This window comes from Scleropages formosus, chromosome 11, assembly GCF_900964775.1.
Source record: "Scleropages formosus chromosome 11, fSclFor1.1, whole genome shotgun sequence".
NCBI lineage: Eukaryota > Metazoa > Chordata > Actinopteri > Osteoglossiformes > Osteoglossidae > Scleropages > Scleropages formosus.
The window spans coordinates 23,672,447-23,699,938 of record NC_041816.1 but is presented as its reverse complement, the minus strand read 5'-3'; the positions used below and the strand labels follow the sequence as shown (position 1 = coordinate 23,699,938).

The following is a 27,492-nucleotide window of genomic DNA, read 5'->3' as shown; positions in this document are numbered from 1 at the left end:
AAAATAGGGTAAATACTGGAAGGTCGTCAACAACAACAACAACAACAACAACAGCAAAGGATGTTTTTTATTTAAGGGGATGCGGTGGTGTAGTTGGTTTGGCTGGGTCTTGCTCTCTGGCAGGCCTGGGGTTTGAGTCCTGCTTGGGGTTCCTTGTCACAGACTGGTATCCCATCCTGGGTGTGACCCCTGCCCCTTTGGCCTTGCGCCCTGTGATGCCGGGTTAGGCTCCAGCTTGCCGCAACCTTCCTTGGGACAAGCAGCTTCAAAGTGTGTGTGTGTGTGTGTGTGTGTGTGTTTATTTAGTAAATGTCAGAAACAGTCAGCCGATTTGTATGTACTAATCTCCACTTCTAGGAATGAAAACTCAATAAGCTTTAAAAACACATCTATTTGTTATGTATGAATGTTTTGAGACTCACGCTCACACAAATGGTCTCGCCATCTAAAAGCAGACTCCACCTCTCAAGAGAGGAGATATTTTCATCGGGGGTTTGGTGAAATACTCTCGTTGTTCAGAAGCAAGATGAAGACTGGATGAATACTGGATGTCCCTGCCAGTATAGTTCATTGCCACATGTGCAAATTTAGAGATGAAATGTATTGTTGGGGAGGGTCAAGCTCAGGTTCCAGCTGCGACGCACGGCTCACGTCATCGTCCTTCCCGCGTGTTTTTGGCTCCGGACAAGCAGCAGTAATTGGGCGATAAACAAAATGCGATTGTTGGATTGCATGCTGCAGAGACAGTGGTCATGAGAGATGACATGAGAGGGTAACGAGAGTTGGCAGAGCCCATCCCTACGCAGAAGAGATGCTGACATTAAGCTAAGCAAACTGCCTCTCAGCCAAAGCCACCAGCCTCATATATGGGCACAGTGCTGCAGCTGCCACTGGGAATGTCCCCCGCTTCCTCCTAGGAGAGCTCAAGCCATGAATCACAATCAGCCTGGCTGCTGCTCCACAAAGGGAGGAATACGGGGCGGCCAAGAGCTTTACAGTACATTAAAACACTCGTGAAATACTCGTGCGGTAACCACTTTCTTTGCTTTATATGGTATTTCAGTACTTGGCTACAAGTGTTGAGTAACTGCTGCACCTATTTCATGCCATGAATTATAATTCATCCTTCTGCTGCTCCAGAAAGACTGCTACAGGGTAACCAGATGCTGTACAGTTCATGAAATACTTGTACATTAACCACTTTCTTTGCCTCAGATCACATTACTGTAGTTGGCTTCGAGCGTTCGGCGACTGGCGCGTTCATTTCATGGCGGCTTTATAAATCTTTTACAGTTCTGCAGCGCCATGTGCTGTCTTTATCTCCTGGCCTGCCTACTGTACGATTGTTTACACATCCATTTAATTAAAAGACACTTATCAGTCCTGCAACAATCTGCTTTCCAATTTGTGTCGAAATGACAGGATGATTTGGCGTGGCAGAGGTTGTCCAAAGGTTGAGCATCTAATTTGCTTTATCATTTATTTTCCAGCCTGTTGCATTAACATAACCATGAATATTAATATCGCTTAATATCTTAAGACATGCTTTTTTCCCAGACTGGAGTAATCTAAAATGCATTACCTTTTCATGACAGTCATTAATTTTCGAAGTGTGAAAAATAAACGTTAATCATAACTTGGATATAGATACACTTTGAGGCCATGTCCACTAATTAATTATGAATCAATAATTCCTACACGGTTACTACTGCAGATCGTTTTAACATGAAATAGATGAAATGGAAGAAATTGTCCCTGCATTAGAGGATGCTTGTTTCCTGGTGCTCGTGACATTGAAATGTAATGACAGCCCATGGCGGCTGTTCCACCCCTTTGCTGTTGGAGCTTTATCGAGGTGTGGAGACCTTGCAGGGGATGAGGCTGGAATTAGTTGCTGTCTGTTATTCACCTCTTCTCAAGATTTTTCATTACGTGGCTGCATGTCAAGAGGTCCTCGGTGACCATCTTGTAAGTAGTGGCATTAATGCCAAAATGACATTATATCACAGAAATGGCGTTTGCCCTTTGCAGGAAAACATAATACATCAATTCCTTTCAGCTCCTCTCAAGATGATGATTTTATAATCTGACCCCTCCTTCATGTGATATTTTCATGAACTTCTCAATTAAACTATACTTTACATATAGTTTTTATACCTTCTGTATATACAACTTTTTTTTTTAAATAAATCCATTTCAGATTTGTCTTTGGAAAACGCTGGTGAATATTTACTACAGCTTCTCACATTTTTTCGCGTCTATGAAGAGCCACTTTAACGTTGACGATGTAACAAAAACTGTGGAAAGACAGGTACAATAAGACAAATACTGAGTAATTTATTCATTTGGCTGATGCTTTTCTCCAAAGCAACTGACAATGTTAAATTCCTTACAATGACTTTACTCACTTATGTGGTTGGTTCATTTTGTTTTTTTTTTTTTTACAGTTCAGAGAACCTTTCTCAGCAGGACATGAGCGCTGCACACTATGCCACCTGCCGCTACACACCATAGCTGCTCATTTGTCATGTTTACTATTTTCACTGAACAACATATCTCCAACACTATATGAATGTTGCTTTGTCTTATTGGTGATATTCACCTTAATAAAAGGGTCCCCTCAATGCAATACAAAACCTTTTGACATGATAAATGTTTTAAGGTCAAATTATTGTGTCCAGCATTGCAGGAAATGTCACTGTCATTCTTAAAATCTGAAGTCAAAGTGCTAATCAAAAAACTTTGCAAGAATAAACAATGATGTTTAGAATCCCTTCGTATTCATTCAGCTGATGCTTTTCTCCAAAGCAACTTAGAAGGCTGGGATACCTACAATTGTTTACCTACTTAAACAGCTAGGTATTTAGGATAAATACTTTGTTGAAGTGTATTATAGCTGGAGAGGGGGACTGAACCCCTGGCTTTTGAGACCAAAGGCAACAGCACTAACCCCTACACTACCACAGACTACACAGGGACATGTTCACTTCACACCTGTTGGATGTGAATGACGCCAAATCCCGGTAGAATTAAGCAGGGGAGAGCCGATGTATTGCCCCATTAATGCATCACGGAAAAAAAAAAAAAAAAACAGACGGTATGAGAATATGGTGCAGACATAATAAGGCAGCTGGTATACGACATACGATAACGCATGGGGATTTTCTGCAGGTCTGGTTGAGGCAGAGGGAGAGGGAGATTTGGAGGGCACATTTCAAACTTCTCACATTACATTTAAATGGGTTAGTGATCAGAATGGGTAAAAGCAAATTCATGATTAAAGCAAAGCAGAAAGCAAATGATCTATGTCTTGTAATTGTCTCCTAAGTGCCCCCCCTCCCGGGTAACTTTTACATCCTGGCTGCATGGAACGGAAAGCCCTGACAGAATGAGATCTTCTCCCCTTTAACTATGCTGGGAACATGTTCAAAGTAAAAGGGAGACTGAACTGTACAATTAAATGAGTTGAGCATTAGCTCAAGTGCCTGTGTGGCCTATGCTACTGTATGTTAGTAAAATGAAAATATAAATGTCTACAATGATTATTTTAAGCAGATAGTGAGAAGTATGTAAAAAATTGTATGTGTAGTCCACTGAAGGGTTAACCTAAAAGCAGATATTCAGTTATTCTTATGAGGGCAGACAAAGTAAGACTATTCATGTCATTAGCATACTTGCTAATGAACATTTTTTATTATTATTGCTATTATGATTAACTAGACATTAGTAAATGTCAGCTAGTGGTCAAGGATAGATGGTAGTGTTGTGGTTAGTATAACTGCCTTTGGATCCAAAGGATTCAAGTTCAATTTACAGCTGCAATACCCTTGAGTAAGGTACTTACTCTAAACCACTCTAGTAAAAATTACTCAGCTGTATAAAGGGGTAAATAACAAATGTTACATGCTGCTTTAAAGATATCAGCTGAAAGAATAAAGGTAAATGCAAATCAGCTAAACTTCTCTGACACTTATGAAACAAGAACAAACTTCATCGTTATCAACATTGGTGAATAAAAATCATCCAAGTCAACAAAACCACTTTCTGTCTTGTCTATAGCCTAAAGGTGTTCATCCAGTTGTGTACAGACAACTTTCCTCTACTGCAAGATTTATTAATTCAAAAATTTTAAAGAACACCATTAGTATAGTTTTGTGAACTGTTAGGAAGTTGGGTCTAACCTGCCATAGGCATACAAAAAAAAAATCAGAATAGAGGTCAATGGAAATGATCTATGTGTATTTGGTGCTCACATTAACCTATTTTTACACATACATTCTATGAGTAATTCCAGCTTTCTTGCTGATCCCGGCAAAAAAGAAAGATTTACACCAGAGCTGTGTCATTTGCTGATTGTGACTGGGAGTCGTCGGGCAGCAGAACAAATTGGCAGTGTTCCTCTAGTGTAAGGGATGGACTAATTTGGCCAGACCATCTCGGCTTCTTTGGCCTTTCATCCACCTGGGAGGTTCTGGTACCGAACAGAGAGCGCGGTGCTGCTCTTTGAAATCGGCTCTTAAATGTTAGTCACATGGTGACCTGTGATTTCCCGGGCAAACAGACAGCAGAGCTGCAGCAGACCATGAATCAGGGATGCTGATTAGCTGCCATTCTCTTCCCAGAAGGCACTGACTTCTTGTGGACAGACAGATCGGGTACAAAACTGCATTCTGGATGTACAATGTAAAAATAAACACGTATATATGCAATACGTAGTATGATATGTAAACATGTTTATATATACTCTTTACATATATATATATACTGTCTGTATATATATATATATATATATATATATATATATATATATATCAAAAAATTCTTACTAGGAAAGTGATCAGGAATCCTGGATATTCGAATAAAACTTTATGCAGCTACTCACACGTCTGCATCTATGTCTCTCTTTCTGCTAATGTTATGAACACATTGTATTTTTCATGAGATGTACGTCGCTTTAGAGAAAAGCGTCTGCTAAAGGAATAAATGCAAATGTATAGAATATTGTACAAATAAATATTTGGGAAAGAAACGTTTTACAAAACCTGTCACCCCCTATCACTAATGCTTTATCTTCTGAATCTCAGTTGTATTAAATCTATTCTGAAATCTCATCATGGGGTTCACATATCAATGAGCAACAAAACTATTTTTAGAAAATATATAAAGTTGAATTGTTATATCAGTGGGTAAAAGCTGTGATACTGTTGTTACCGTGGCTGTTCAAATATGTGACAGCAAAATAAAATATAAGAATGAACTGAAATAATCAGAGTTCGGTAACTCCACTGTGTGATTTTTCTCCTCTAAGTATGGTCATTATTTCAATAATTAATCATCTCCCTTAATTAGTGAGTTGTTGGCAGCTGAGAAGATTAAATGATGGCAGAATGAGGCTAGCTATTGGTTGACTGGGACTACCAGTTGGAGTGTATTCCGGTGAGCTGTCTGGTCTGAGGGCTGTGTGGTGGACGTGACATTACTGATTTATATCTATTGGCATCATTGGGCCAATCAGAAATTGTTGGCATACTGACAGCTAACACACGAATTATTGAAAAGAGTCTCATAACTAGGGGGTGTGGTGGCACAGTGGGTTGGCCTGGGTCCTGTTTTCTGAGGGGACTGGGGTTCAAGTCCTGCTTGGGGTGCCTTGTGACAGACTGGTGTCCTGTCCTGGGTGTGTCCCCTCCCCCTCCAGCCTTATGTCCTGTGCTGCCAGGTTAGGCTCCAGCTCCCTGCAACCCCGTATAGGACAAGCGGTTCAGATGGTGTATGTGTGTGTGCCGTAACTACGGAAAACTGCCCTATAATTCTCACAATTAAACCTTGGAAATAAAAGCATCAGTAATAATATGTCAGTTCAACAAGCTTCACTTGCCAGCATTCTTCAGCCCATTTTCATACATCCCTCCCTTGATCAGACGCGGGTGCTTAAAAATGAGGGTAACGGTGGAAATAGCTGGAAAAATTAAAAAATTTTGTACAGATGGAATCGGAAATCACAAATAATTAATTTTGTCATTAAATGGAAAGTTAAACGAAATGACCAAACGCTGCTAGATCGCATTTCGCTCCATCCGATGCGTCGGTCCTTTAATGGTGAAGCTGATTAAGACGCACTGATGATGTTACTACGGAAAGGACAACGGCACCTCAGTGACCAGCACCGAGGTCATAAAGCATCATTTTATCCATTATCAGCTTACTGACTCAAATTGATACAAATGTGACCCAATGCTGTACGAGAAAAGTCTTGTTTGCATCTTAACGGACATTCATTTTTCCCCAGATTATTTTCTCATTGTTCCTGATTAAATAACAATCCCTTAAAGAAGGTTGTCTTTTGCTGTGACGGCTGGTTAAGGAGGACAGCCAACAAAGCAGGGGATCGTTTATAAAATCATTACGGAGGCCTTCAGCTCAAATTTTCCTGCTGTTAACATTTAACCATGGCAGATATGAGAGAAAAGTGCTTCTCACAGTCATATTGAGATGGAGGAAACATATAATGAAAATAAAGCAGCATTAAGATAACATGTTAATCAATATCTCTGGAACATTTACTGTATAATGAATTAAATATCAATGCATAGGTTATTGAATAGAATTAGCAAAAATATTTCCAGTTTGTATTGTTCTGCATGGAAATTATGATGACAATATTTGTTAATTGAATTATTAATAGGACATCCCCTTCAAAAAATCATTTCATGCATATCTACTCTATGGGTTTTACTTTGAAGATGGGGAATTTGTTTGCCATTAGTGAGAAAAGTTGGTGTGGTACAGATAGATATACTGGTTTCAAAAGGATGGAAATGTCACTGGGACCAGTCAGTGCAAAAAAATGTGATTGTTAGGTCTGGCCATTATGAATGGCTGCACTTAAAAATATGAGGCTGCTGGTTACCATGGCAATTCAAACATGTTAGGTGACTGTTTGCGCATGTTCTTATAAAGAGCATCATAAAGGAGGAGAATTAAATCTTATTCAGCAAACTGTTGGCCAGGTGCAGAAAAAGGTCTGGGAAGAATTTAAAAATATTTTAATATATTTATTTGAAACCTTTGTCATTGAAATACAAGCCTCCTCAAAAGAGTCTGTCAGTTGGTGAAGCTAATTTAAATCACTTTTTTTTTTTTTCCTGGAGAAAAGATAAAAAGTTAAAAAAATAATTTTAGGTTGAAGTAAATGTTTAACAAGACAAAGAAGAGCTTTTATAAAAATAATAAAAAAGCAGCTGACAAACTCTTTTGGGACGCAAATCATTCATTTTACGTTATGTTAAAGATGCCTGAGAAACTCTTTGCGCAATGAATAGCCCTGTCAAAACTGCTAGTCAGAAATACTAGTGACACCATAGAACATTGTATTATAAAAATAATAATACAGCCTTTTTAAACTTACTTGGAACTAAAATTATTTTTATCCCATCAGGAGGAGATATTAAATTATCTACACAATATATCAATTGATTTCACACCATTTTCCTTTGCCAGTCTAGATTCGTAAATAACCAAAATTACCATATATAAAATTAACCTTTCAAGTTTATATGGGCTGGAACTTGCAAAACACTGCAGAGCAAACTCCTTGAGTTTGTGATGATGGCGGCTTGAAAGAAAAGATGTATAAATAAAGGCTCCAGTCCTGACAAGGTCCAATGAGGGAATGCTGAGAACACTTGGGAGTCCACAGTCTTTGCCTTGTAGAGCCTGTCACATTTTATGTACTCTAATTGCTCTGAGATCCATTGAGTCTCCATGGTCAGTCCACTCTCAGGACCATTCATATTAGAAATGGGTAAAAAAAAAGCCAGCAAGAATAGAAGCAAGCTGTATACAAGTGTTTGTCCAGTTGGGAGTATGCAGAAAACACATTTCTGTGGGACAGGGGCCAGGTACAGAACACATTTGTCTGCGTGGGGAACCTCAAGTAAACACATACTGTATTGGTATATACAATATATGCTACATACAGGTGGTTTCCGATTTCCGATGATTCGACTTATGATTTTTTTTTACTTTACGTTGGTGAGCTGGTGATAGACATTTAGTACAACCCGTACTTCAAATTTTGATTTTTCCCCAGGCAAGCGATATGCGGTGAGATACTCTCCTGCGACGCTGGGCAGCGGCAGTGATCCGCATCACCCAGTCTGTGACGTAGAGGTGTATATTAGGTGTATTAAATGCATTTTCGACTTACGATATTTTCGACTTCCGATGGGTTTTGCGGAACGTAACCCCATCGTAAATCGGGGACCACCTGTATGGTAAATCTATAGTTCATCAAGGACTCCTGCTGGAACACCAGTTATTTTTCTCTCATGCACTCTCATGTGCCTTCAGCTGCCTACTCAATCATATCATAGTCAGAAAAAGTACTCAGGCGTTTGCTCGGGTTAGGTACTGTTTGTTTGAACTTGTACAAATCAACAAAACATCCACCTGTTTGCCCTGGAAAAGGTTTAAAAATGTACAAGGTGATTGGATGACACCTCATGGAAAGAGAAGCCAGGTGTTGCCCAAGCTGATTTCTACCCTTCCTTGACCTCAGACACCTAACTCTATAATATCTTCCTGGATCTTCTCATAAGGCTACTGCTTCTTCAGTAAATGTTCATGCGGGTGTGACATCCAAAGCCACTGTAGCCACACAGGCCATTGCGATCTACCACCCTTCTGACACCAGTGGGCTAAGGGTAGTGGATTAGCGTGCTGCATTGTCTGTACGCTCAACCTCAGCCATGTGCTTGAAGTTCTGCATACTACCTCCCAGTTATATCTTCACAAATGTATTTTGGCATCCATGCCCTGTAACTGCCTGCACAAATCAAATACTTCACCCAGCATGCCGAGTCTTGTTAACTGATGCAGTCAATTTTCCGTGGTAACGGAAGCAGCTCTCTACAAAGCCTCAGATCAGCTCATTGGAAACCTGAATGTTGCTTATATTTGATGTGCATGAAAGTGCACTTCAGATTCCACCCTAATTCAAACCCTTATGGTACATCCATACACAAACAGGGCTTCACACAGTAAATGTTGTGCATGACGAATTTTTGGGTAATCCTTCCTTCAGTTCAAAGTAGAAGACTCAAGTTTGTGTGTGGCAGAGAAACAGATATAAACCGGTGTTGCCCAGCAGTGCAAAGCACTAAAAAGCACCAGATAGGATGTCCCTGTAACCAGCAGCCACTTCTGTCAGTGTTGCTCCTAATGTCCCCTCTCCACATGTAATAACCCCTTTACATCTGACCTGGACCTGTTCAAAATTTTAGATTAATTGTGCTCAGCATCACCTCTCTGCACAGGCCTGATGGTGGCAAGGTAATAAAGGAGCGCCATGTTTTAGCTGTGCGTTTAACATTCAACGACACCCCACAGTGGAGTGTCACATTTTACAACCGAGTGCCACTGTGGCCCAACGCGGCTCACCGCTCACCCCGTCGTAGGAAGCACTGAGCTTCGCTAATAGTTTTATTGTCTGGATGCACACATCCATATCGACTCTAGAGAATCTTATGAAAAAGCACATTTTTTTGCCGACTGAAAAGATTTTCATACTTACCTGGTTCTAATACGTTATCTGTAAGTGATAAGACACATTTTTCATTTTTTTTTAAAAACTTGAATGAATTTTCAATTTTTAATATTCTTAATCATGGAGTACATTTTTGCAATGCATCAAAAACTTGAAACTTCAGAGCAGACATTGTTTCAGAGCAAACATTTATCATACATCATCCATACATTGCCTTTGGGGGTCAGCAAATAAAATATTTACATATCTTACACTTTTGTCTGAAGCAACTTCCAATGAACTCTATGTAGTGTTATGAGCTCACACACCTTATTCACCAAGGTGACTTACACTGCTAGATACACTACTTACAATGTGTCACTCATCCATACATCAGTTAGCTACTGAAACTGTAAGTCTTTCATATATGCATAATTCACACACACACATTTCCAGAACCGCTTGTCCCATACAGGGTCACGGGGAACCGGAGCCTACCCAGTAACACACGGCGTAAGGCCAGAGGGGGAGGGGACACACCCAGGACAGGACGCCAGTCCGTCGCAAGGCACCCCAAGCGGGACTCGAACCCCAGACCCCCTGGAGAGAAGAACTGTGGTCCAACCCACTGCGCCACCGTACCCCTATTATGCATGATTCTTTCTGCTAAAATTGTGTACGTAGTTGCAAAAATAAGGTTGGCATGAGTAACATGCACAGCCAAGACTGAATTTCACCACCTGAGCTTTCGTTGTGACAAAATAGGTCACCAGCTCAAGGATGGAGAAAACTTGCTTTAAATTGTTTCTTAAATCTTCTGGTCTTACATTTATCTGACACTTTTCTCCAAAGCAGCTTCCAATGTTAAGCTTATAATTACTTACCCATTTAGAGATCTGGGTAATTTAACTGGAGCAATTATGGGTAAGTACCTTGCTCAAGGGTACTATAGCTAGAGGTGGGATTTGAACCTACACCTTTTGGTTCCAAAGGCAGCAGCTTTAATCAATATGCTACCCGACACCCTCAATGTTCACTGAACTGCTAAAAAGCAAAGTAAAAAGACAGTGTGGGAAAACATTTATTTTGATAATGTAAGGATATAGAGAGAAGAATTATTAAATATTAAGAATTATTATTGCTCTATTATGCTACAGCATATGCTAAAATATGTTTCATAACTGGATGCACATAAAGGTCATTTTAAGGGTGTAATAATTTTAGTCATCATTGCCGTCACTGTTACCGTCGCAGTCGTGTACGTACATATTGAAGGCCCCCATAATCACAGCTAAATCATCTGTAATGGCCCACTTTTCCATGCAATTTAGAAAATGTACTGTAGAGCTGAAGCAACAAATGTGTTTAGGCAGTTCCTGCAGTTTGGAGACATGCTGTTTGCCACCAGAGGCTGGATGCACACAACTTGCATTTGTAATTTAAAAAGAGACTGAGCCTCTTGACCACAATGTATTAGATGCTTGAATCCAGAGTCATTTACTGAGCCTCTAAGGCAAAAACCACAATAACATCCTCTAGGTGCATGTAATCATTCCAGCTATTAAGCAATACATCACGGCTTTTGTCTGCAAGCTGGAAATCAACATGATTATGGTACATACAAACAAGTTTCACAAAGGGAGCATTGAATCGGTGGTGCAGGCAGCCAGTCACATAGGCATACTTTTTAATTTGGGGTAGTTCTTAGCTAGTAAAGCAATATAAAATAGAGCACTTATTTTCTACTGCTTGAAATCAGGTTAAAGTTTTCAATTACTCATCCACAGGTACGTTCATACAGTCCCACTACCTAAACATTTCTCGTGTGTTCGTTGAGCCTCTTCATAGAGAAGGTTAATTAATCCATCCATCGTCAACGACCGCTTGTACCAAGTGGGGTCGCGGCGAGCCGGAGCCTTACCCAGCCAAAGGAAGAGGGGACACCAATCTGTCGCACCCCATCCCCCCTCCCCCCATAGAGAAGGTGTTAAGGTTAAATCAAGCAAAGCACTGCTATTAGATAAAAATGGAGAATTCAGACCTACAGATGTCCTTTACAAATCAATTCATATAGGCAGTGGTGCCGATATATTATTTCCTTGTTCTTTGCAATTTTTTGCACTGAGCTTATTAGCAGCAAAAAAAAAAATACAGTTGATCAGTACAATAAGAGCAGTGCAAAAAATTGCAAAGGGAGTATGGGTGTGTGTGTCTGTGTGTGGGTTGGTGTCAGTCCATACCTTGACAGAGGTACTTGGTTTCGAGGAAAAAAGTACATGCTGCTTGTCTTATAAATACCTGCCGTAAGTAAATGTTGCTTGTTCCACACCTATTACAGATCTTCATTAGAGTCCACCCTTTTTTTGTTAACATTTTATTTGTTGGGCACTCTTATTCATGGTAGCACTGAGGGCAGGTCTGTGTCGGGGGGGAAGACTCATTCCATAGTTAAACTAACTCGAGGGGCACACACACTGATTTGCCTATATTTCTCCAATCACACACAAACACTCCCTCATCATGGCAGTGTTATACTTGTACTTCACTGTATTACTTACCCAGCAATATCATTTACTTTTTTGGCCAAGCAAAACACTGATGGGTGGTTTTATAGGGCCCTAAATATTGCCGGTTTTGCACATGCTCAGTTGAGAGAAAAATGGGAAAACTCATTGTGGGGGAAGTTTATAATTAATTGGTTTTCATTAATCATTGTATTTTGTGAAGAGGGTCAATTGCTATATAATAGAAAATTATTTTTGTGCGCAAAATTATTGTAAAGTCTTAACTGTAACATCTGTGGGTCAATGTTTTACCGAGTTTATGTTTGTGTCATTGATACTTATTTTTGGTGTCAGTGGTTCAGTCCATCCTAAAGCAATGAAGGGAGGCTATTTAAAGGAATCATTTTCATTATATATATATATATATATACATAAACTATGCATGAGGATGGACAGGGTATGATTTATGTGGAATATATCCTGGGGATGCTCCTAGTTGCCAAGAATGCTTGATTGTAAACTTTAAATGACCATCAATTTTTTGTTCTGACTTCACACATCCATTCATGCATCCATCCATCTATCCATGATCACTTAGAGCATAGAAGAATGTATAGAGCTATATATATATATTTTCCACTTCTTTCTTCTTTTTCTTTTTTTTTCAGGAAGGTGTTGTTTACTGTAGGTGATGGCACATGTAATGTGTGGACTGCTGTAAATATTCTTCTCTATATAGTTTCTTACTTTCTTTGGTACTTTACTGAGCACCTTGGGCACTAACAAGGGCCGAAGAAAAAACCTAGAAGAAGCACATTCACCCCATACCAAGATCTAAGGTGTGCCGAACTCAGTGGGTAGAGCGGTGAAGAGTTTGTTTTAAAACAGAAAGACTATAGTAAACAAACAATCCAATAGGGGCATGTAATACCTGACCTGTATTTATAATTTAGTAATCTGCTGGAATATTTTCAGTTATTGACTTTTGTTTTTATTTTTTAATTTTTTTTTTTGTAATACCTTATTTTGCTCTCTATAATCAAATGAGACAGAGAGCAGTGGATGCTTGTTGTTTGCCAATTAGGACACAATTGCACTGTGAACACTTTTGTGATGATGACACCCAGCTGGCTTTAGTTCTGCTGATTAGACTCACTGCTGCTCTTTTAACAAATCTCAAATCCTGAGCTGCAACACATGCTTATTATTAGAGACCCACTGAGTGGTCTGAGATGTTCCCCTGGCCTTTGAGATAAAACAAAGGCAGTCCGTCTCAGTATTGGTAATCTATAAAACGCAATTATAATAGCGGTGTTTGTAAAGGTGAGGTCCGAAAAGCCGGTAGCCTGGGATAAGTAGATGAAAATAGAAGTCGGTAAATATGACACTGGAAAACGCCAATGAAGGAAGGAAACTCCCAATAACAGTATCTGCAGTGAATGTCAGGCAAACTCATCACATCAGCAGTCAATGAATGCAGAGATAAGCAAGTCCCACAAATGAATCATAGTGGAAGGGGAGCTGCAGAGAAAGTTACTGTTGTAGAAAGAGCTGATTTATCCAGAATGTACAGGGGGCAAGGTGCTGATCATGATAATAAGAAATAGAGGCACCCAGCGGCTATTGAACCAGCAGGTGCAAAGTGAGGCCTATTGTTGTTTCCCAGTGCGAGGGTCAGCAGGGGCAAGGTGATGTCCTGCTCATACAGACACTTTAAAAATTTAACGTCGCTCATCAAAACCTCGCTGAATATTTAATATTATATGAGTGCGAGGTGGACTCGCAAACAATATGCTTTCTGCTCTAATTTCTTTGCCATGGTTTGTCTCTGCTGTGATATATGAATGGTCTGTTAACGTTATATGCTGGGGAGGGGCGTGGTCTGTTTTCCTAAACCCGTCTAAGCTGAGCCTGGCAAAATTCTTGTAACAAAATGCTTTTAGCAGCAATTTCATATTTTCCCTGTCAAAAGTTGGGTCTTATTTTGCAGAATCAGCAGTCCTTGAGAAATAATAGATAGCCCATCTCTTAGTAAATGCTTAGAACAGCACAACTGTAATGGTAAATTGTATTTATTTATTTAGTTATTATATCAACATTAATATGAAATACATTTCATCAGGTGTTGTTAAAACGTCATTTACATGTGTAAGGAAGCTCTTAGTGCGACAACCACATTCTTGGAGTTCCAGTGCAATAGAAATTTTGGTTTCTCCTCTTAGCCTCTGAGACGTATGGTAAAATGCTGTTTAATTTTCACTGCTTCAGGCAATAGGTCTTGCAAGTAGGTGTCTATCTCTGTTCTCTTATACAGTTTCAAAATTTTGCATTTAGAGTAGGGTTGTTTGATGAGTGATTCAAAGCTTGCTGGAGCCCATCTAGATTCCAGCACTTCACAGCCCTACCTGAATGCAATAACTGAACAAAAGTAACTGCTGATTAAGTGAAAAAAATTGCCAGAGTGTGGCTCTGAAGTATGGCTCAGATTCTGTGGGGCCATCCAAGCTTGGTTAAAGTGGAAACAGATGGACTGCCACACATATTGCCAAGGGTATGAGTATTGATTAATGGTAGTTCAAACCTAGCACTATAGATTTATGAGTTCAAAAAAATGGTCATTATTTATAAGCATTTAAAATTATTGCCATTATACCCTTTGCTTTTCCTGAATTGGCCTGAGTGTAATAAACCTCCTTGTTCTGATGTACGGCAATAGAGCGTTATTTTTAAACCAACTGTACATATGTTATGGAGACAGAGAGCTGGCACCTATTACTAAAACTGGTGGCTTGGAAAGTCTTGCGATCAGTGACATGAGTGAGCAGACGTAGCCCTCTCTGCAAAGTATCTCCAATGACATATGAGTGAAAACAGGGAAATGGGCTAATTAGCAGCCCGTGGGGTTACTGAAATCTGTTCTAGTGCTTATTCGCTCCAGTTGCTCTCACTGAAACCATCTAAAGTTAGAGTCTATTTGTCATCTAAAGAACTGATCCTTCCAGTCATCTGCCTGATGACTCTATGCTCTAGGTGAACATGGATAGATGGATGGATGCATCAATGGATGTGCGAAATCAGAACAACAGGTTGATGGTCATTTAAAGTTGACAATCGAGCATTCTTGGGAACTAGGAACATCCAGGCTATATTCTACATAAATCATATCCTTTCTATCCTCATGCGCAGCTTAAAAACACTTTGGAAAACTCCACAAAGTTTCCCCACACACAACTTCTTCAACCTCAGACTACTGCTTTCGGGCCCTACAGCTTTTCCCTGGCAAACTCTCCTCAGCTTTCTCCTTATATGGTCACCGTTGAAAAAAATATTTCAGATTAGCTGGTTGGTGGTAGGTGGAGGAAAGATGGAAGTGTTGATGACAAAGAAGGTTGTAGCTGCAGTATGACTCATTAAAGGGTGGGTGGCCCTAGCTAACAAGGTCACTTTGAAGTGGGATGTAAGGAGATGGAGGAGGAGTGAGGGTAGTAGAAGGGGTTTATGTACAGTTCTGTAGATTGGATGGAAGGGTGAGTGGAGCTGTGGCAACATAGAACATCTACAAGTGTGAGCTGGAGATGCTGCGAACAAAGTGTCCTTTTACTGACCCTCCACCAAGCGACCACTGGACTGCTTACAGACCCTGATTTCATTCAGACAGGCCATACCCTGTTATCACGTTTTTTTCTGCCTCAGTTTGTCCTCCGTCTTCCTGTACAATGAGGCAACACAGAAGACAAACACTTGGGACTATAAAAAATAAAACCATGATTTCAGTGTGAAAAACAGATTCCAAACTATACTACGGGGTCTTAGCAGGCTTTTGAAATTTTGATGGATGGAGTACAGAAAAAGAATGGAAGGAAATGGCAGAGAGCAGGGCAATCTGTTCGTCTCAGTCCGGCTCCACCCTTAAGTTTCTGTGACCTGCAGGACTCAGCACCATGTGTGCCATTGCTCTCAATGTCTCTTCTCCAGTTTGTCCAGAAAGCAGAGCTGAGGTGACGGATGCATTTCTTCTCTCAATGCTGTGTGTCAGACGGAGCAATGTGGAGCTGGAACAGAAGCTGCGGGACACGTTTGCCAAGAGGAATGCCATTCTGCACCAGCTCTCCAGTCCATCACAAGAGCGGGATGCCACAAAAAGATACTTTGAGGTCAAGGTGTAGTCCTTTCTCTTCAAAATCAGCACACCAGGAAACTGTCTGAGCCTTGCAAACACAATCGAACCATTGCATGATACCCATGTACTTAGCAACAGAGCAAAAGGTGAAAACCACATTACTAACTCCTACATCAAATCCCTTTCTTTTTCAAACTAAAGGGTATCTTTAAATGGGTTATTTGTTCATCATGATCATTTCTTGATAATTATTCATAAGATTACGTGTCAACATGTGGACATGTTTATCCTCAACAGATTACAGACCATAATTAATTTACTTACCCATTAATACAGGTACCTATTTACATTAACAATGCAGGTCCAGTACAGTGCAACCAGCACTACCAATGGGAAGCTTCAATGACACTTATAGTATAACCAGCAGTCAGCCAAACTCACATTTCATGTTAGAACATTATTTCTTAATGTATATGTTCAAAAATGAACATTCTTTGTACAATAAATTATCCAACGTAAGTATACAAGCTTTTGAAATGACTTTATGAATTTGACATAAAATGCCATGTTAGCTGGTAAAATTGTGTGTAAAGAACATTTTGCAATTAAAGCACATGCAAATATGAAGGTTTTATGTTAAACACAGGAAGAGAGATCTGGTAAACAAAGCAGAGTCAATGTCTTAGGGATGATGATGGGCTATGGCATCCTGTGGAGATACAAGGGAACATTACTTGTCCTCCCAGAGTGCCATGTTCCGTGAGATGCAAAGACTGATGAAAAATGTTCTTTGGTCTTTCTGGGAAGCTATATTCCATATCCTCATGGAAAGTCTAAATTGAAATGCATGAGACATGGAAGGTACGTCAGACATGATTCAGTTCAACGAGTACTTTTGCTGAATTAATCAGAAGGGCCTGTTACTACCTGATGAAGATGAGTCTTCAAAACTTGAGATCTTAACAGCAGTAAACAAGATGCAGAATTCTTTATGCAAATACTTATATAAGCCCACGAAACAACCTAAATACATTATCAGAGCACAGCAGAAAATATTATAAGCACAAATTGAAACATTCGGTGGTCGATGAACAGAGATCACAATGAGTAACTGACAATGCTTTGCTTCAGTACTAATGATGATTTCTGAAGAGGTAACGTTTCTATCGTTATGTCCTCTAGGTCTTGAAAAACATAGAGGCATTGACCAAGAATGATGTCCAGAAAATTTTGGAACTCAACCAGAAACAAAGGTACATCAGTTTATGGCAGTCCTGTTTTTGGCTTCTGCTCAGCATCCAAGACCATACAAAGGCAGAAAGGTTCATCCTTATGCAACACAGACGGACAAAGAACCACAAAGCTGATGTCCATTGAAAGAATTTAGTTGAAGCCAATATTTTTGGTAAGCTGGACCAGGAAGCTGATGTCATCATAGCTTTGCAAAAGTTTTTTAAGACACTTCTCTACTACTTGACCAAAGTCATCACACCTGGTGCGTACCTGTCCAACTGGACACCTGCAGTTCCTGGCATTTCTGCCTTTGTCAAGTAGTGGAGCCTCAGCGGACAGCAAATGGGAGACGTCCTATGGTGCTTATTGGGTACAGACTGCATTGCTGCCTTGAGTTTCCTGCACAGCTCAGAGACACTTATAGCTGTGCTGTCAGTTGAACCAAAGGAGAGAACAGCTTTATAATTAAGAAAAAAAAAAAAATTCTTTTTATTGTACACTAAGAGGGACATTGAAGTGATACATACCATTATGGGTAAATAACCAATACAAAAGATTTCATCCAGTTATGCATTCAAGAAAATAAATCGTAGTATGCAATTGGATGTGAAGAATATCTTTAACATGCCACTGAAAACTATTTGCACTGTCATACACTCCACTATCAAACAGCAGATGTGTTGTTTTATAGACACCACAATAACAGACTGAATCTTTTTTTCTTAACTTTTATTTATAAAAAGGATAAAAAATATAACAATGCGACAAGGGTTTATTCTCCCGCATTGTGAAGGCAATCAATTATTTTTAGTGTGCAGGAATCGGTTCTTCTACACTACATCAGGCTGATTGCCTTTTTTCATTTAGCTGACACTTTTGCCAAAGTGGCTTCCAGTGTTAAGCTACCTGCAAACTGGATATTTTTTTATTAAAGTAATTTAGGGTAAGTACCATGCTCAAGGGCACTACAGCAGCAGGTGGGATTTGAACCTAGAGGTAGCAGCTCTAACCACTGTGCTACCCGCAGTCCCTTTGGTTGTTAGTAGAAATAGTGTAAATAGTGTGAATGTTTACACACACACACACACATTTTCAGAACCGCTTGTCCCTTACGGGGTCACGGGGAACCGGAGCCTACCCGGCAACACAGGGCGTAAGGCCGGAGGGGGAAGGGGACACACCCAGGACGGGGTGAATGTTTACATGTATCTCAAAAAAAATTACTAGGAAGGCGATCAGGAATTGTCAATATTCTGATAAAGTTTAATGCAGCTACTTGTGTGAGGAACATTGGTTCATATGGTGGAAAGAAATAAACTAAGTGCACTTAAGAATCATGCATCTGCATCCTAGTGTCTTATCATAGTCATGTAATGAACACATTGTGTTCTCTATGAGATGTATGCTGCTTTGGAGAAAAATGTCTGCTAACTACACACACACACACACACACACACACACACACACATTTTCTGAACCGCTTGTCCCATCTGGGGTCGCGGGGAACCAGAGCCTACCCGGCAACACAAGGGCGTAAGGCCGGAGGGGGAGGGGACACACCCAGGACGGGACGCAAGTCTGTCGCAAGGCACCCCAAGCGGGACTCGAACCCCAGACCCACTGGAGAGGAGGACCTAGTCCAAGCCACTGCGCCCCCCATCTGCTAAATAAGTAAATGTAAATACAATGATGGGATATATTGTTCAGATTCTGTGTATTGCATATTGCTTTTTTAATAGTCAGCCTGGGGGTGCGGTGGCGCAGTGGGTTGGGCCGCAGTCCTGCTGTCCGGTGGGTCTGGGGTTCGAGTCCCGCTTGGGGTACCTTGCGATGGACTGGCGTCCCGTCCTGGGTGTGTCCCCTCCCCCTCCGGCCTTACGCCCTGTGTTGCCGGGTAGGCTCCGGTTCCCCGTGACCCCGTATGGGACAAGCGGTTCTGAAAATGTGTGTGTGTGTAGTCAGCCTGTACTAAACAAGAACATTGTCTGTAGCATCTTAATTAATGGCAATTAGGAATGTACCTGAACCTTGGTGCAATTGTTAATTTCTTCCAAATTAGTATTCCCTGTATTACACAAGAAGTCCTGAGGTTTGATTCATTTAATAAGTAAAGAAAGATTAGCTGTTAACTTAAGAGGAAAAAGGTTCTGTCATTTCCTCCTATGTTGCTGCACTCCAGGGTGAGAAACTTGACTGTTAATTTAGCAAAAAAAAAAATCTTTGTTTTTCACATTGCATGTTGAGGTTACTCCTTCATCAGAATGAACATCCAGCTTGCTGTTTTATTTTGTACAATAATTTTAAAAACTGAGCTTTACCATTGAACTGTGAATTCTTATTCATATAAATATTCTATCATATTTATAGTATATTTATAATTTGTTAGAGGTCATGTTGAGAGAGGATTTTTTTTTTATTGCTGTCATTAATTTTGAATATGAAAATGTTAATTACTTCAATGCCACATTCAATTCAAATTCAAATTCAAAGTCAATTTGTACTTCTTTGAGAACTTCAAATATTGTCAATACTTTCATAGCTGGCACAGCCAAACATAGTTTTCTGTATTATAGATAGTTGCCTCCATCAGCAGCACGACTCAATATTTTAAATTTAATTTCTTTAAGGGGTTCTGCGAATGCGACTCACTTTACTGGAAGTGCCTTTTAAAACGGTGTGTTTCTCCTCACAGAGCAGAGATGAAGTCTGTCCAGCTGGCCTTGAAGAAGCAGCTGGAGGAAGCCACAGAGAGAGATAAGAAAGAACAGGCCACTGTAAGTTATTCACTCCCCTCTCCATCTTTTACACTCGCCCATCACTGACAACTGAAAGCTATATTTCTCTTCCGTCAATACAGGACCGGCCTGTTTTCAAACCCACCTTTTCCCTTTCACATGTTACCATATTACCAATACAATAAGTCATAAATAAGTCATGAACTCTAATGGGGCAGGTAACACAGACACACTATATACTGTGATCAGGCCTGAGATGTCATATAGTTCAAATGGTTTAAGGATCATGACAAAGAGTTCAAGGTGTTGACCTGGCCTCCAGATTCCCTAGATTTCAATCCGATCGAGTATCTGTGGGATGTGCTGGAAAAACAAGTCCGATCCATGGAGGCCCCACCTCACAACTTGCAGGACTTAAAGGATCTGCTGCTAACGTCTTGGTGCCAGATACCACAGGACACCTTCAGAGGTCTTCTGGAATCCATGCCTCGACGAGTCAGAGCTGTTTTGGCAGCACTAGGGGGACCTACACGATATTAGGCAGGTGGTGTTAATGTTTGGGCTTATCGGTGTAATTCTGTTTAATAAGTAATTTAATATGAATTAGAGGGAAACGAGTCTTCGGGATGACTGGAGTACGGTTTGCAGGGTTGACGCAAGGTGATGAATTTGATTCTGATTCTGTGTCACGGTGTCCTCCGGGGGCGGAAGCGCCGGACCCAATTGGGGAGCGCAGGAAGGCTTCTCAGAGGGAAATCTGAAAGACATTGTCGAGAAAACAGGCAGAGGTCACCGAGGCGCGAACGTGGTCACGAGGGAGAATCAGAGAATCGTCGTCGAGGATATAGGCAAGGAGTCGATGCAAACCAGGAAGACGTGGATATATAGGAAAGGGGACCGGGAACTAGGGCGAGGAGTAGGAAGAGGACAGGGAATCGTGGAAGACAGCACCTAAGGTAAGTCACGCAAGCAAGAGCTAAGGCTGAACTAGGTTCCGCATTTGCCTCGGCTCCGAGTTCCCCCTTTATACGATTGTCCTGTGAGCCGCCGCAGGTGTTCCTCATTGTGATGAAGCGGAGGGCGAGACACTCTGGCTCCTGCATTCAAAGCTGATGATTCTTTTAAAAATAATTATGACTACATTGTTGGTAAACTATTAAATATTGTTTTAAGTTACTTTAGCTGTAAACAACTGGCAAAAAGCTCAGATTAGCAGATTTTATTTTACTAATAGTACTTACGAGAAAAAAGACTTTGCGTGAGATTTTGAAATCAATCCAAAAAGCAAATACAGGCACTCCTCACTTAACGACCGAGTTGCGTTCCTACGACTAGGTCGTTTAGCGAATTGGTCGATAAATGAGGAGCCGCCCCTTACCAATATTTCAGACATACTGTACTGGTAGTGGGTTTGTGTCAACCATCTTTAGATATCGTTTTAATGTCACCGCTGCACCATTTGAAACATTTTTAGTATATTTATAAAGGCTCATCGGTATTCTTTTTTGTATCTGGTCGTCAAACCAGATCTCCTGTAATTTCTCCATTTCATGAATGAGGCCTTTCCGCTGCCTAGTTATAATGGCTTTAAATCCTGTCGATGCTTTCACTGCCTCTTTCACTCTATGGTTATCCTTCAAGATCGCTGAAATGGTCGAATGCACCAGCTCCAAGTCACGTGCTGTCACTTTAACTTTCTTACCAGCTTCATAGTCGTTTATGATCTTCATTTTTATCTCACAATCGATAGCTTTCCTTTGTTTCTTGGCGCTTCCTCCAGGTGAAGTCATGCTCTTCCTTTTCGCCGACATCTTGTACTATGGGGTGCACAATGAAGTACAAATTTATAGACGAAATAGGTAGTCTTGGAGGTTGCGAACGCTAGTGTAGTGAATACTGACCGACTGTGGGAACGAGACTGAGACCGAGAAAGGGTGATGCGAGATGAGATGCTTGACGCTGAGACGCCGCGCTGCCGTTTCCACAACCAAAGTTCTCGTGCAGCATACAATACCGACCGGTCGGAGAGCTGCTCGTAAGTCTGCGCGGTCGTTAAACAGGTAGGTCGTTAAGTGAGGAGTGTCTGTATTAGGTTAAATTAAAAGGTATTCACATTTTTTTTGTCATATTCCATTCAAAACTTGATTTTTTTTAACATATGTGTTACCTAATTTAGTGAATATTATTGTGCTCTGTGGGTTCTTGCATATTAACACAGGTGTATGGCATCAAAAAAAAAATGTTTGAGTTGAAGATGTTGCCCTATGAATTTTATGTTTTAAGAAATTTGTTAATGACTGAAAAAAAGTTAGAATCAGTTTTCAGAAAACCTTCACATACATAGGCCAATATCTCCCATTTTTAAAAAATCTTTTATCATTTTAACATTTATTTGTTTATTTCTTCATCCATTCAGTCATTTAACTTGCTCAACCTAATGTCTACTTTTTATTTATGGAAGATTTTTTTAGTTTTTTTCGCCAGGCTTGTTTGTGCTTCTAGCTGTAGCCTAGACTGTCTAGAAGAAATGAAAAAGCATCGGTAAATTCACCTTTTACAGGGAAACAAGAAATCCAAGTTGCTCTTGTTCGGTGTGACGTTCTTTTAATTACCACTGCTCTTGCGGGACATTCCTTCTTTGTAATGCCAACCTGTAAATAAATAAAAAATGTATAAACAATTGCATAATAGGCTAAACACAGCAGGGTTGAAGTACCTCTTAATTTGCAACATTTACAAATTGTTTTTCCTTTTTAGCCTTTCAAGTGGCAGAGCGTGATAAAGCGTAATTTAAACCATGGTGGTATTACACCCAATAAGCTATATTTAAAAAGAACATAGTCTCAGTAAAGAGTACCAATTACCCACATAAGGAAAATTAGTGCAGTTCAGCAAATTAGCAGAAAATGTGCTGTGAGAGTATATAACTGTACCCCTCTGGGCCAACTGAACCCTGCCAGACAGGCTGCGTGAGCAGCAGGTACGCTGTCTGCGGTGCGCAATGCTGCCAGGACATCGGACAGTACGGCCAAATAACCGTGAGAAAAAGGACGAGCACCTCGTTGCACGACGGACAGCCGGAGCACCATCCCGTGACTCGCGGTGGGACTCCAGCGCAACCCGAGGTCTGCAGTTGAAATGTCACTTTAGGATGTCACCTGCACACAAAGCGAGGATCTTCTGCTGTTTCCACAACTCTGGGCGCCTACTTCCACTGGCCCAGTCACCTTCACGGATTCTAGTGCTTTCTAGCACTAGAAAGCCAGATAACGGAAGACGATAGGATCCTTGTGCTTTCAAATTCACCGATGACTAGAAGGTCATTCGGACCACTATTTTTGGATCCAAAAGCATGATCCCTAAGTTATTTTAGTCTCTGCATTAAATAAAAAGTTAAATGCCATCCAGCTCATTATATCCACCGCACTGGCACTTTTTCTAATGGCAATACTTCAAAATTTCAGTTATTGGCACATAAAGTAGTTTGCCAAATGTAGAGCAATAAAAATGTTTTCCTGTTTGCAAATGATGATCTTAAGAAAGGTCAGCAGAATTCTCTGTAATATCCAGCAGCTGATATTAGCGGAACAACTTTAATTAGGAAAGTGGTTCAGCCTCACAAAACACTAGACATCAAATTTTCATTACATTTTTATGTAAGACTGATTTTTCAAAGTGTACAATTTTGGACAATTAAGCCTGCGCCTATAATATTAATTCATGCAATATACAATATATTATTATCATTATTAGTAGCAGCAGTAGTAGTAGTAGTAGTAGTAGTAGTATTAAAAATAAATAAAATAAAGAAAATAAATAAATTGGGGGGGACCTACCCTTTGGACTTCCAAAGAAGAGTGTGTTTTGGCAACACATTCCCACTGGCACTCCGGGTGGACACGGTGGCACAGTGAGTAGCGCTGCTGTCTTACAGCACCTGGGTGGTGCAAGAGGATGTAGATTTGATTTCCCTCCTCAGTCTGTGTGGAGTTTGCATGTTCTCCCTGTGTCTGTATGGGTTTCTTCCGGGTGCTCTTGTTTCCTCCCGCTGTCCAAAGACATGCTGTTCAGGTCCCGCCCCGGTGTGTGTGTCTGTGTTCCACTGATGTATGGATGACTGACCCATTGTAAATAGTGTATCTAGCAGTGTAAGTTACCGTGGTGAATAAGGTGTGTGGGCTGTTAATACTACATGGAGTTCATCTGAAGTTGCTTTGGAGAAAAGTATCTGCTAGCTAAATAAATGTCAGTTTTTTATTAATAACTGTACCACTTCCTGTATTAATGGTATATTACACATTTATTAATTGTACAAATTACACAAAAAACACAAATCACAATCTAGCCGTAATGAGGTGCTGTAAAACTTAATTTTATTATTCACAAAGAATTATAACGAATTGTCCTTTCCAACCAATCATAAACTATTATGAAGCACTGGTAGTAAATTGTTATTAGAACCTTAATGTTTTAATGTGATCTCGTGTTTTACCGAAGCTTATGTTCAAGAAAAGCGTTGGAGGAAAGTGTAAGGAATGGAGAATGAGGATACAGGTTTTAATATGAGGTGACTGGTTGAGGTTAGGTTACAGCTCTGATTTGGACAAGTGCAGGGTGTGCTTTGGGGCACATTATGATGAGGAATTCAAAGTGACGTGAAAAACTGAGCAAAACAGGATTACTTGGGGTTACGGTTCTAATGTCAGCAGTCTCAGAAATAGCCCGCCTAGACTTATAAGAATGTTTTCCGAGGAATAAATTTACATCTTCTCATTTATTTGATTTTACTGGACAAATTCAGAGTAAGTACCTTGCTCAAGGGTACTACAGTTGTAGGTGGGATTGAAACCTGCAAACTTGCGGTCCAAAAGCACTCACTCTCGCCGCTACACTACCAGCTGCCCCAGCCGTTTAGTATAAATGCTTTTCGGATAGAAGAGCCATAACGGAGTCTTGAAAGGTTTTATATCCTTTTCAACAAGAATTTACTGAGAAACAATATTCCGTATTGTCAACTTTGATACCCTGGTGTTATCTAAAAATATGTCTGCTTCACTGGAGTCCCATTCACAGCAACACTGCTGTCTACACTGATACCATCAGTCTATATAAGAGTGAATTTTACATGTCGCATTTGCCCTTGACTTGAAAGCACTGGTGTATAGGACACTTCATTTTCAAAAGTAAATATTTAAACTGAGCTCATTATAATTTAAGCCCATCTCATCCCCCAATTTAAACCGTCTCATCCAGTTTTCAGATTAACATGCAGTCATAGTATTTTAATTATCATCCCCGTAGCTGACTGTTCAGCCTGAATTTAATCAGTCTGGTTGTTTTTAGGGAGACATAGCAATGAATGCGGTGTTGCATGTCAAGAAAAATCAAAGTCAAGATGCGAAAAATTGTCACAGCTGTTGCAAAAGTGAGCATTTTTGTCGTTCGCAGGCATGGTGAACCTGCAGTGAATATGTGCGCGAGCATATCGCCACGTATTATGACATCGACATTGACACAGTTCTGTCATGTAATTCAATATCTTTCTACATTCATATGTTGCTTTTTATCCTTTTACGGTACAGGTCATTCTGTCCCAGTACGTGAGCTTCACCCTGCAGTCGCTGTTCCTGTTTTCGATGCAGTTTTTCGTGCGCTGTCATTATTTTTGACACTGCTTCCCAAGACATATTAAATAATTTTGCAGATTTTGCACAGTCTCCTTTCAGCAACCTCAAAAGCAAATGCTTGAAGGCACTTGTGATCTCAGCAGTTTGCATAGCGATTAAAAGATGTTGACTTCTAACCTGAAAGCTGTTAGTTCAAGTAATTTGTTTTTCTGTAGTGCCATTGAGTTTGGCACTTCACCACAATGGCTAAAGTAAAATTGACAGATGTATAAACAAATTAATTTGCTTTTTTTGGAAAAAGTGACAGCTAAGCAATGAAAGGGTAGGAAAGTACGGATGGAGGGACTGACATGTTATATAATTTATCCAATGAAAACTTGTTGATCGTTAAGGTCAGATACAAGGACGTGGGTTCGAACCCTGCTCAGTCTGTGTGGGTTTCTTCCGGATGCTCTGGTTTCCTCCCACAGTCCAAAGACATGCTGTACAGGTTCCTCCATAGTGTGTGAGGCACAGAGTGTGTGTGTTCCACTGATGTATGGACGAGTGACCCAGTGTAGGTAGTGTATCTAGCAGTGTAAGTCACTGCGGTGAATAAGGTGTGTGGGCTCATAACACTACACAGAGTTCATAGCAAGTTACTTTGGAGAAAAGTGTCTGCTAAATAAATAAATGTAAGCCCTAATGACATGTGCAAAATGAGTGTAATTCTTCCTGCTGGTTTCTAATCAGGAGGATTAACAGTGTTACTACTGTCTCTGTTTTTCTGTACTGAAATGAACTGCAATTTATGGCGGAAAATCAAACGTAAGCAAACTGAATTATTTAAAAATCAGCCCAATTGTTTTTAAATCAGTTTAACAATTTGGGAGCTGTGCATTGAATCAAGATGAATCCGGTCCATAAAAGTGTCACAACTTCAAAAATAATGAGGAGAATAACATTTTGTTTGTTTGGGAAAGACCTGCGAGGGCTCAAGATCCACTGGACCAAGATGAAATGCTTGTGGGTGGAGGAGAGGTCACGAAGCACAGGTTTCACTGGTGAGATGCAGGAAGGGCCAGGGAAGAAGGCAACCTAAAGTGGGAATAACCTCCGTGTAACACAAACCAGAAGCCCAAGCAGAGTAGCAGAAGGGTGTGTGGCCAAGATACCTCAAGGTAACAAGGAGAAAGAGTGGAGCTCCGCAAAGACGCAACCATGAAAAATAATGTTGAAGAGAGGCTTAACATTATAACTACCAGCATTGTTAGTTCAGCAGCAAAGAAGTTTGGCATATTGGAAAAAGCAGTGGAGTCAAGATACACCAGAAACAACCAAGTACAGAGGAGCAAGGGTTTAAGCAGGGCATTACAGCAACAGTTTAGGGTAGCAAGTGAGGAGGGAAGAGTTGTAATTGCAGAGTTAAGATGCATCCTTAGGAAGAGACTCACGTCTCTGCAGGGGGCGAAGGTGAATAGGAGAACGAGGAGACGGAGGGGCCAGAAAGCAGGTATCTCTCCTAGCAGATCCCTTTGGGTTCACTAAGCGGCTGCTGAGACAGAAATGCAACAGGCTGCTATTCTGCTCCAAGAAGAAAATTGTCTACTACCTCCAAACCTGATACAACGATTTTACCAGAGACTAAGAGCTGGAGCAGAGTAGGGCCTTGATGAAACCACAAAGTCCAATGGTTACCTTGAACAAGGACAAATCAACCTGGAATAAACTGCAACAGTCAGCTGGAATAGACGGATGGAATAAACTG

At 40.5% G+C, this 27,492-nt stretch overlaps 1 protein-coding gene across 1 annotated transcript in view; it reads left to right on the top strand.

The window, feature by feature from the left end:
* The window catches only part of LOC108940918 (leucine zipper protein 2-like), a 64,868-nt gene that overhangs the window by 18,477 nt on the left and 18,899 nt on the right, over positions 1-27,492 (top strand). The window contains exons 2-4 of the mRNA XM_029256463.1: positions 16,067-16,190; positions 17,333-17,403; positions 20,076-20,157. Of these exons, the coding sequence (XP_029112296.1) occupies positions 16,067-16,190; positions 17,333-17,403; positions 20,076-20,157 (277 nt within the window). The remainder of the gene's footprint in view (positions 1-16,066; positions 16,191-17,332; positions 17,404-20,075; positions 20,158-27,492) is intronic.